The 12,293-nt window shown below is 39.2% G+C and overlaps 1 protein-coding gene across 5 annotated transcripts in view; it reads left to right on the top strand.

The window, feature by feature from the left end:
* LOC126381241 (uncharacterized) overlaps nt 1-7,697 on the top strand; it is an 89,538-nt gene extending 81,841 nt beyond the window's left edge. For 2 of the 5 annotated variants that reach the window (XM_050030744.1, XM_050030746.1), the window contains 4 exons: nt 704-838; nt 6,569-6,703; nt 7,253-7,386; nt 7,519-7,697. In XM_050030744.1, coding sequence (XP_049886701.1) covers nt 704-838; nt 6,569-6,703; nt 7,253-7,291 — 309 coding nt within the window. In that variant the 3' untranslated portion in view covers nt 7,292-7,386; nt 7,519-7,697. Of the gene's footprint in view, nt 1-703; nt 839-926; nt 1,062-1,145; nt 1,200-6,568; nt 6,704-6,818; nt 6,940-7,025; nt 7,153-7,252; nt 7,388-7,518 lie in introns of those variants that run through there. The other 3 variants (XM_050030743.1, XM_050030745.1, XR_007568733.1) reach the window with 3 other exon arrangements.
* Nucleotides 7,698-12,293: the final 4,596 nt, after the last annotated feature.

Raw genomic sequence — 12,293 nt, 5'->3', positions numbered from 1 at the left:
CTGAGTGGAACTTAACTGAAGCAAGAGAGTGATGCCTAATTCCATCTGCCAACTAGCTCCACTTCTCTCCCGTGCACCAGTCGCACCCACACCGACGTGTTCATCTTGCCAGTTTTCCTCACACCCGTCCACTTGTCTCTTGAAGATTGGCGTCCACAACACCAACGGTTGGTTAGGTCATGCAAGCATTGTTACAATTGATAAAAACACATATTTTCATTTAGTGAATGTGATAACCTGTACTAATAATTTGGTCAACTTAGCGATGATAACTCAATGTAAGTATTAACAAACTCGGTACGTGTTTGTTATTGTCAATAATATCTTTAAATTATACAACTCGCTTATGTTTGACAATTACTGAGTAATTGCTTTGCTTATTGCATGCTAATTGCTGAAAATTGCTTTTTATTTTAAATTCCTTAGCTAAAAATTGCTTTTTCTTTCACATTTCTCTGCTTATTGAATGACTATTGCTAACTCATTAGATAGAACCTACTTCTCATATAAGTAGGTGGATGCGGCCTCGATTAGCGGGGGAACCACATGAAAAAAAGCGAGCTACTGGGTGTACCTCCTGGGTAGTTTGGAAATCACCTAATATATATATGTATATATTTATAAATAAAAGTTAATATATATAAATTAACATTATTTTATCGCTATAGACTAAGGAAAAAATATATATATATTTTATTTACAGGAAATGCAGATGGCAATAAACTGTGTAGGAGTTCATGATTGCAATAGAATAAAATCGACCAAGCCTGAAGTCAGCAGCCCCTTCAATGAATGCAGCAGTGTGACAGCCAGCAATCAAAAGTTACAAGATATCGAGGTACGTTTCATGACGACCACGACTATTTTGGCAAAAACGTATCGCTATAGACTAAGGAAAAAAATTATAATATATATTTTATTTACAGGAAATGCAGATGGCAATAAACTGTGTAGGAGTTCATGATTGCAATAGAATAAAATCGACCAAGCCTGAAGTCAGCAGCCCCTTCAATGAATGCAGCAGTGTGACAGCCAACAATCAAAAGTTACAAAATATCGAGGTACGTTTCATGACGACCACGACTATTTTGGCAAAAACGTATCGCTATCGACTAAGGAAAATAAATGATATATTTTATTTACAGGAAATGCAGAAGGCAAAAAACTGCGTAGGAGATCATTAATACAAAAGTATTATACAAGGTGTAACGGAAGGGGGGTATCAAGCCGAAAGGGGACAAAACTATACCTTATGTAGATCTTATCTGCAAAATTTCAATTAAAAAAAAACACTTTTGATATTTTTTTCAATTTCAGTTAAAAAAATATTTTAATATTTCCAGCATGTAAAAAACACGGCACAGCACTATTGAGGTCACTGTTCTTAATCCACTCAAATATTGGCACTACACAAATCTCCTAGCGCGTCCTGGTCGCCTGGTACTCGTGGCGCTCGCACGGCCGCGATAGGTACGAAATTCGAGCGGGCGGCGGCTTTGGCGGCAACGTCAAAAGGAGTCGGCGGCCGATTGGAACAATCCGAGTCGGCGGCACGTCGGCGACTGTAACAAACAAGAATGACACTAAAGCATCTAATAATTGGAGTCATTTTGCTTTGACAACTATTCTCACATTATTTTATGACGTGTAAAATAAGTTAAAATTACCTACTTGTTTAGGTAAGGTATTTAATTTAATAGTAAATAGGAAAAAAAAGTGTGAAAGTGTGGGTAAGTAGGTAGGTAATTAATAATTAGACTTACGTTTTACAAGAAAGGTTCGAAATGTCGTCATCCCCGTTCGATGCACAGACCTGCCGCTTCATCTGTCCACAACACTTTCGAAGCAAAGTCTGGTGAGCTTTCCACTTGAACTCGGTACCATTCTCAGAATGCCACACGAGGTAAATAATCAGCAGGAATTAGCTCGGGCGTACGTTGCATGTGGTAAGGTTCGCGTGGTAGTCCTTGGGTTGGCTGCACGGCTAGTACGGCTTCTTCAAACTCCGGATCACGGGTCGCCGAGCGGCCAGTCTCGGATGACGCGTGGAAAGAGCCCGTTAAATGCAGTAGGCGATTGACCATTTTCCTGAAGCAATGCAGTGAAGGCAGTTGCCTGGCTTCATCAGCTGGTCTACCTTCTATGAATCGCTGATACAAGTTCCGTGCTTCACTTAAGTTGCCATCGCCGGCACCCACACACATCATCATTTCATAATAACCTACATTACTCAAAGACACCTCGAACTATCACTGATCACATTTATCACAACAAATCCAAATTTCGAACTTCACTCCACAGATAGTAAACAAGCACTGACAAATAATTTGACAGTTTACTTTCGTGTGCATGTTTCTATCTCTTTCGAATGCTAGTATCCTGGTACTTAAGGGTATGTTATTTCTTTGTGCGCAATAAAATATTTTTATGGTATTGTTTGAATGAATGAATGTATTGTATTTTATGAAAGTAGGTACGTATTTTACTTTGAACCTAGAAAAGTAAAAAAGTCGTTTATCTAATAAGGATCACCCGCGCTCACACTCTGGCACTAACACAGAATTGCCACGTTTCTTCGCAAATATCCAGCGCAATAGCAGAAGGCGAAATAAATCTGTCAATAATAAGACATACTATCACTCTGCCCGTATCCCTAATGGGGTGGGCAGAGTCACAAGAACATCCCATTAGCGGTACGAGCATGATAATTATTTATGTACCTATGTTATGATTACTTGTGGCTCTGTCTGCCCCATAAGAGATAAAGGCGTGATATTATGTATGTATGTTTGGTACGGGCATGTAGCGATACGAGGGTGTAGTGGTAAGTGAAATTCCGCAGTCTCTGCCTACTCCAATGGGAAAAAAGCGTGATGTTATTGTTCACTGTTGGACAATACACGACTACAATTTAGGAAGGAAAAAAAATACAAAAAAAAATATTTTTTATCATGGTTAATGATAACTTTCCCTTAACAGCACCGCCATTTTGAATTTCGGGTGCACTAGGGCTTGCCGATCAAAAAATGACTATCGATAATCTATCCCGACCGAGAGTCGATCGATAGCAAGACTATTGATAACTCGGAAAGTGGGAACATTTTCGATTTTATTACCTAAGTGCAATACAATCGATAGTATCGTTGCGGATTAATAACAAACTATCGATAATTTTGCCCTCAGTCAGTAGTATTGCTACACTCCGATAGTATGGTTATTTTGAGTGGGCTGATTGTCTAAACTGAATTTCAATAACTCAAAAGTCCATGGATTTAGATTTTTTGAAAAGTTATTTTTTTATTTCTACCAATCAAAATCGTAGTTGAAAATGATTATGATCGATAATCGATACTGAACTATCGATAGTTTGAAACACTAGCGTGCCTTTTTCTATTCGCGAGCCCTGGCATCCTGGTACAGGGTATAAATCCCATTAACTGTCCCAATGCAATTTGCAATTCCGTGCTTCGGAAGGCACGGTTGGTCCCGGTGACTACTTACTCATGTAAGAAAGTAGTCATTACATGAGTCATGTCAGGGGCCTCTGGCGGCTCAATAGTTACCCTGACACCAGGGTTGATGAGGTTGGTAATCCACCTCACAACCCACACGATAGAAAAAGATTTAAAAAAATACTGTTATGTGTTTTTAATTCCTTGTACGCAATAAAGTATTATTGTATTGTACGAAAGTACTTATTTTAAGATTACTTTTACCATGTCATAGTAAAAGTAAAGTTATGTTAGGTAGGTACTTTACTTGAGAAATTAATTGTCTTTACTATGTTGTAAACGTAACATTAATGTCTCGTTAATAAGATACACAATCACTTGCAGCTGCTCGTATCCCTAATGGGGTGGGCAGAGCCATAAGTAATCAGAACATACTAACATAATATCACGCCCGTATCACTAAGGGGTAGGCAGTCACAACGGTACTTGAGAAATTTATTTTGCTTTTACTATGTTGTAAATCCCCAAGGAATTCTAACAAGCCTCTGACGTTGCCGGCCGCCTCAGGGAGGCACCCCGTCTGGCCAAGGTGCCGGACCCGGTAGTTGGCGGCTCCTTCACACTCCTGTAGCACATGGGCCGCTGTCTCGTCCATGCAGGTTCTGCACAGGGGCTTGTCGGTGACACCTAGTATAAACAGATGTTTGTTGATATCACCGTGACCACACAGCTACACCTGCTACCTGCAGCTGTTACCTGTATTAGTGGAGACCTCTTCACATTTAGAATTCTTTTGGAGAGACAACTATTGATGTTGGGTAGTGCCATCTTAGCCTGCCTGCATTTATTTACGGTTGTTCATAGTCTGGTGTGTTTGTTCATTCCCAAATACCCTAATACCGAACTAGCTTTATTTGCGGATGATACAGCCATCTATTCTTCGTGCCGCGGTCGAGTTATGATGACCGGAATTCTCCAACGCGCCAATGCCTTGGGCAAGTAGTTTCGCAAATGGAGAATCAAGGTAAACCCGGAGAAAAGTGCAGCGGTGTACTTTTCAAAGGGCTATTATAATACGTCACGGTCACGCTGTCAACTTAAGTCATCAAGATTTCTGGCAAGCCGTTTCCCTTGGGAGGAGCAAGTCAAATATCTCTGCGTAGTCTTAGATAGACGTCTTACTTTCAAGGCCCATATCAAACGTGTGCGCGATCGCGCCACGTTTGTAATGGGCCGTGTTCATTGTCTCCTTAACAAGCGTAGTAAATTATCCCTTAGGAATCTACACGACTTGCATCCGTCCGATCATGACCTATGCAGGGGTAGTTTTCGCTCACGCGAGTCTCTCTCAAATCCACCGTCTACAGGAAATACAAAATCGTTCGTGGTTCCTTCGCAATGAAAATCTGCACATTGACCTAAGTCTGCCAACTACTGCAGTTTTTTCGATTCTGCTCCGCACCAACCAAATCCCCTGGTAGTTGCGGCTTCCGAATACATCCCGCTTAGAAACGGTACTGAATAGCATCGGCGTCCGAAGTATGTAATACGATCCCGACGACCCGATTACTCTAGCCATAGAATCAGCCAATCAGCTCGCGACAATAAACATTTCAGGACCCCGATACCGACACCGCCGGCGTGGTCGACGACTTCCCTCAATCAGCGCTTATCGCTATCGACTTACTAGGGTCGTTTAATTCTTTCAAATATTTTTCCTCTCAGACGACGCCCTGAGCCGAGGTTCGCGCTCAACTGGGCACCCTCAGGCCTGTTGTCTTAAACGTTGCACCGGGTGAGAGCCTTCAGCACTCCCCATTTGTCCGGCCAAGTAGTTAATGTCATTTGCGGCAAATCTTCGATAAGTCACGTCAAAAAAAGGTGTGTTTGTTGGCTGCTCTCGTTCGTAGCAGCGAGCGGACCTGTCCGAATGAGATCGGCAATATCGGTTCCGATGGCTGTTACCTCCCGTTCCCCTTCTGGCCAACTCGTCCGCCGCGTCGTTACCTCTTGAATCGCTGTGTCCTTTGATCCATTGTAAAGTGAGGTGTTAGTACTTGCACATCTTAGTCAGTGATTGGTGGTAACTGTGTATGAGTAGTAGTAGTTGTTTAGGGCCTGCAAAACTCTGAAAGTATTCTAATGAAACTGTCCCGTACTTAGCTAGCCATGAACGCATTGGCCGCTAGCGTGATGCCCATTTGACCTGGATGACGGTGTTAAGGGAGCCTGATATTACGTAATCATAAAATAAAGCATACTACACAAGGAGACGAGATGCATTGTAAAGTACATTTCTTTATCAACTATTAATGTAGGTAATCGACTACATTTTTGGACAAAACTTGTACAACAAAGTGACTCTGCCCACCTCAGTAGCGCAGTAAGTGTGATATTAGATATGTGTAATTACTTGTAGCTCTGTCTGGTCCATTAGGGATAAAGCCGTGATTTATGTATGTTCACATCTTGTTCTATCCTATTGGTTGTGCGGTGGATAAGGATAACCAACCTCGTCAATCCTGGTGCGAGGGTTATTATTGAGCCGCCAAATGCCCCTGACATGGCTCATGTAACGACTACTTATTACATCAGTAAGCAGTAACCGGGACCAAAGCCCATTGTTTTTTTAAATATTGTGTCTGGAAATCTTGGCCTCACAAGGATGAAACAAAACAATTTAAAAAATATTGATTAATATGGCCATCACTGGCACGTTTACCCTTTACTAGGGCAGGCATAAATAAAAGAGGTGGTAGCTGTTCACTCAAAAGTTAAATACCTTGAACAGCTGATTGCTACGTAGTGTTGTGCAAATTTGAATTTATTACATGAAGACCTGGAATTCAATTGCTCATAACTAATGCAAATATGAATTTAGGCGGCCAATACTCTCGCATGTGATTTGTAGATAGTGACAGAGTAGGCACACTTCGGGTTGATACCCCCGTTCCGTTACACCCTGTATAAACCAAGCCTGATGTTGGCCGCTCATTCAAAGAATGCAGCAGTGTGACAGCCAGCAATCAAAAGTAACAAGATATCGAGGTACGTCACTTTGGCAAAAACGTATCGCTATAGACTAAGGAAAAAAAAAATATATATTTTATTTACAGGAAATGCAGATGGCAATAAACTGTGTAGAAGTTCATGATTGCAATAGAATAAAATCGACCAAGCCTGAAGTCAGCAGCCCCTTCAATGAATGCAGCAGTGTGACAGCCAGCAATCAAAAGTTACAAGATATCGAGGTACGTTACATGACGACCACAACTATTTTGGCAAAAACGTAAAGCTATCGACTAAGGAAAATAAATTACATATAATATTTAATTATATATTTTATTTACAGGAAATGCAAAAGGCAAAAAACTGCGTAGGAGATCATTAATACAATAGTATTATATAAACTAAGCCTGATGTTGGCCGCTCATTCAAAGAATGCAGCAGTGTGACAGCCAGCAATCAAAAGTAACAAGATGTCGAGGTACGTTACATGACGATCACGACCACTTTGGCATAAACGTATCGCTATAGACTATGGAAAAAATAATAATAATATTTTATTCACAGGAAATGCAGAGTGCAATAAACTGTGTAGGAGATTATGATTGTAATAGAATAAAATCGACCAAGCCTGAAGTCCTTCAATGCACGCAGCAGTGTGACAGCCAGCAATCAAAAGTTACAAGATATCGAGGTACGTTACATGACGACCACGACTATTTTGGCAAAGACGTATCGCTATCGACCAAGGAAAAGAAATTATATATAATATTTAATATATATTTTATTTACAGGAAATGCAGAAGGCAAAAAACTGCGTAGGAGATTATTAATACAATAGTATTATATCAACCAAGCCTGATGTCGGTAGCTTCTTCAATGAATGCAGCAGTGTGACAGCCAGCAATCAATAGTGACAAGAATCTAGGTACGTTACATGACGACCATGACCACTTTGGCAAAAACGTATCGCTATCGACTAAGAAAATGATTTTATATATATACGTTATTATAAATATACGTTATTATAAATAAATTAATATTATTTTATTTTTAACAGGAAATACAGAAGGCAAAGAAGCAGATGTCATCAAAAAAGATCTTTGTTCCTGCAATGTTTCCGCAGACGATACAGATACAGATCCAACAGAGCGAAGTGGAAGGAAAAGACTCGGAAAAAAGACCCCACCACCATATGGGAACAATGCAAGGGAGAGAGAGAGAATATAATGTTATATTTTTATTTTTTGATAACATAATATAAACCAACAATATCCTACATATTTTTTTTATTTCTTTCTGTGTCTGTCTTAATATTTATTACAAATCTGTGATGCGAAACAAACTATACCAAAACGTCAATCCACATACAACGCCCGCGAAGCTGCTTTAGCAGCGAGCGCACTTAGCACCATCTAGTTATTATCGTCACTGGAAAGGCAAAATTACGTAAGCGCCAAAATAGGTATTTTGGGTTTTTTATATATTCGGAATCAGCGTTTCATTCTGCGTCGATCTGTCTGGGTAGCATTGCGATACGAGCACTTTTTTGGCGCTTACGTAAATTTAAAAATAGTTGACTTTTTTCAATTCCAGTTTCTTAAACGACAAGATTTTGGTGTTTTTTTCGTGACTGGTGTATAAGTAATATTGTGTTCCTATATAATAACTACATATTAACTTTAAGTAAATTTGGCATTCTATAGTTTGAAAAGTATCATTTTATTAGTAATTTTGAACTACTGAAAATAAAAAATAGACTATTTATAAGTCATTTTTATTTACAGCTTTTAAAATAAGTAAGGCGTATAAGAAAAAAATGCCTTAGCATGTTTATGCAGTGAATGGCGAATAAGTAATTTTGACTTACAGTATTTAGAATAAGTAAGGCGTGTACGTAAATTTGCCTTCGCATTTTTATGCTGTTATTAAGCAAGTTTGTGGGCTAGCAGTAAGTTTCCCAGGAAGTTATTTTTTAACAATAGATCTAAAAGTAAAACTATTTTAGCGATTTATAACGATTTTATAATTTATTAGCGACCCACCCGGCTTTGCTCGAGTGCAATGCTGAGGAAAAATGAAATTATTTACGACATCACATTAAAATCCTCAAAAATAACAGTATTTCTACACTATTTATTGGATGTTATTATACATACCTATAAACTTTCCTCTTGAATCACTCTATCTATTAAAGAAAATTGCATCAAAATCCGTTGCGCAATTTTAAAGATTTAAGCGTACATAGGGATATAGGGACAGAAAAAGCGACTTTGTTATACTTTTTAAGTTCTGTCATTTGCATATTTAGCGCCAATTTTGAATTGAGAATTCAAAATACAAATTTGTTGGAATTTCAAATATCAAAACAATTGAAAGCATTAGGATTAATGCAATTGCTTAGTCACAGCGTTGGTTTGAATCTGTCAGGTCACGTCCGAAAATGAATCTCTATTCCCGGTATGTCACATGACGATTTTTGAGGATTAGTTGTCTTTATTAGGCATTTCAGGGACAACCATTTAAACGATATTACATGACGCACTTGGTGTGAGGAAACTAGTTTGCCGTTACATCCCGCATTTTCTGACGATCATAAGGTAGCCCGCGTCAGATGGTGTAAGAAAACTCTTCAGAGGTTCAACCGAGGAGAGTCAAATCACGTGTACCACATCATCAGTGGTGACGAATCTTGGATTTATGCTATTATCCTGATTCCAAACAACAATCCACAGTTTGGGTCTTCCAAAACGAGTCAAAGCCGACTAAAGTTGTTCGCTCTCGAAGCACTTCAAAGAAGATGGTGGCTACCTTCGTGGAGAAAATCGGTCATGTTGCGACAATTGCACTTGAAGATCGTTGGACGGTTAATGCGGATTGGTATACCTCAATTTGTTTACCACAAGTCATCGCCGAACTTCGAAAATCTAACCCAAAGCGACGCATGATGATGCGCAGGGGTGCAGGATGCTGCACCATGACAATGCAAGCTCACACACCGCTCGTCAAACGATTATTTGAAGCAGGAAAACGTAGAAATTCTTGACCATCCTCCATACAGTCCTGACCTAAGCTCCAATGATTTCTTTACATTTCATAAAATTAAAAAAGAAACTCTTCGCGGTCAAAGGTTCCAGTGCGGTGAAGAAGCGGCCAACGCTTTCAAGTCAGCCATTTTGAACACCTCTACTTTGGAGTGGAATAAATGTTAAATAATACCTGGTTCGAGCGAATGGAAAAGTGTATTAAACTTCGTGGTAAATACTTTGAAAAACAATAAGGGGAATTATTGAGGAATTAAAAAAATATTGAGGAATTAAAAAGACTTGACCCTTCCAGAGACTTGACTTGACTTAGAGGCACGTATGCTTGTCCTAATTCAAACAATTTTGAGCCCAAATATATTACTGCATGGTCGACTGTGCTGCCCTGCATATGTTATGTTATGTTAGTGGGCTCTGTTTTCCGCATTTAGACTCTAAGGTGGCCCATTATGCGTGTAATTGTTGACTACGTAAGCCAACCTATCTCCTTCCAGAAGCTCAGAAGCCTCCTGGGGATTTCACAGGTTTCGCGGAGCGACCCCATTCCTTTGAGGATTTTTACCCGTTGTGCTGATAATCCCGTGCATTCCAGGATTACATGGGGGGGCAGTTTCTTTTGCGTCCAGACAGCCTCTGCAAAGTGGGCTGTCCGTTATCCCTAAGTTAAATAGGTGCTTGTTGAGTGGGCAGTGACCCGTTATACTGCCCACTACTATTCGGAGGTCATTGCGGTTTAAGCGAAGCAGTCGGCGAGTGAATTGGATATCATAGGCATGATATCCTTCGACTGTCTGCATGTGGGCTGCTGTGCCCATCTGTAGTTGTGTAGTTGCTGGGTATGGTCCCGTAGCCACGAGCGTAACTGACTGAAAGGTATCGGCAGGATTGGTTCGGGTCCATATACCCTGGTGTCTGATCCTCTCCTTGCCAGTTCGTCGGCGGCATCATTACCCAGCGATCCACTGTGCTGCCCTGCATATTATGAACGGTGGATGCCAATGACAAAATTAAGGGCAACATCCTTCTTTCAGTCATTTTGTAATATCGTCCATCTTGGATTTGAAATTTTGACATAATCACAGTATTCTACTTGTGTAGCTATTTCATTTGATACCCATATTGAGGGGGTTTGGAAAAATATGTAATCTCCCATTATGTACCGGCTGCCATCTTAGATTTATAATGTTATTGATTTTATTATATTGTACTGACATCGGAATTAAAGGTGTGTACCAAATTTCAGATCAATCTGACAACAGGAAGGTACTTAAATTGCAATTTCTAATTTTGATACAAATAAATACCGTACGGGTTTAGCTAAATAAAACCGTTTAACCCTTTCACGGACAGAGACCATGGGTCATTGGTGGTTCATAATAAGTAGTATGACACCTTGGAATCAGAACGTCGGTATACGTTCTGTCTTTGAAAGTGTTAAAAAGAAACTTTTCCAAACAGATAACGGGTTGTACGCTATTATTTATATTTTATGAAACTTTATTTCTGGCACTTCAGTATTTTAACAGCTATTTTTATAAATCAATTGAAGTAATAAGTAATTTAAGGAGGTATTAAGAATAATTATTTGTCTCTTACGTCTTTTTACCCATGTAAGATATTACAAAAACTTACTTTAAAGAATCTTTGGTGAACTGACATAATCAATCGATCACTTTTTACGCAATTTTTACATAATGAAAGCAGATGTGTAAAAGTCGTTACAGTAACTTTTACTCCGCTAACATTACAGTATTATTATATTTAAAGAAATATTGTCGTTCTCGTATGCATTGTCGTAAGAGCTGTAAGTAATTTTGCTTCCAAATAATATTTTAACCAGATGGCGGTTAAGTAAATTTGCTTTACTGTAAACTGAAGTCATTTTTACGTAAGCGCCACTATATCCTAAAATAGCAATCCAACTGTTATGATATGTATTGTTGGACATAGACAATTAAAAAACAATGTAACCTTACATTGACATCATCTAAATTGGATAATTGGGTAAAAAGTTATGATAAAAAAACGAAAAAATGAAACTTTAAACGGCTTTTTCTCGAAACGGCCTTTTGGCGCTTACGTAATTTTGCCTTTCCAGTGACGATTATATATATATATATATATATATATATATATATATATATATATATATATATATATATATATATATATATATATATATATAATATATATAGCTACAAACCCATGTACTGACTGACTGACTCACTGACTCACTGACAGGGTTGTTCTCCCAGAAGGAGCGTCGGGGGGTGAAAATGATGTATGGGGGGTGTGATCGGGATCTCCGGGTGAGTATGGGAAAACTTCCAGATCTTGGAAAACTGCTCCGCATCAGGGAGACGCCCTACAGTCTGGCGAAACTATCACACCTGGATCGATTCTTTTTTCACAATACCTACTTAAATCTTGGTCAAATTCTATTGTGGGTGAAAAAAAATCAAAATGGCGGAAAAACAAGATGGCCGCCATACAAAGTTTTGTTTTTCCAGAAAATGTCTCGCGGGTAAAAACTGTGTATAGGATTGTAATCGGAACGTCTTGTTGAGTATAAAAGTACTTCTCAATCTTGAAAAACTGCTCCGCATCAGGGAGACACCCTACGGCCTGGCTAACCTATCGCACCTGGAACAATGATTTTTTCGCACAACGTATTTAAATCTTGGTCAAATCCAATCGCCGGTGAAAAAAAATCAAAATGGCGGAAAAACAAGATGGCCGCCATACAAATTTTTCGTTTTTCCCGCAAATGCCTCGGGGGTAAAAATGATGT

The sequence above is a fragment of the Pectinophora gossypiella genome, unplaced genomic scaffold, assembly GCF_024362695.1.
Source record: "Pectinophora gossypiella unplaced genomic scaffold, ilPecGoss1.1 Pgos_41, whole genome shotgun sequence".
In the NCBI taxonomy this organism is placed as follows: Eukaryota; Metazoa; Arthropoda; class Insecta; order Lepidoptera; family Gelechiidae; genus Pectinophora; species Pectinophora gossypiella.
This window is presented reverse-complemented; position numbering and strand designations above follow the sequence as displayed.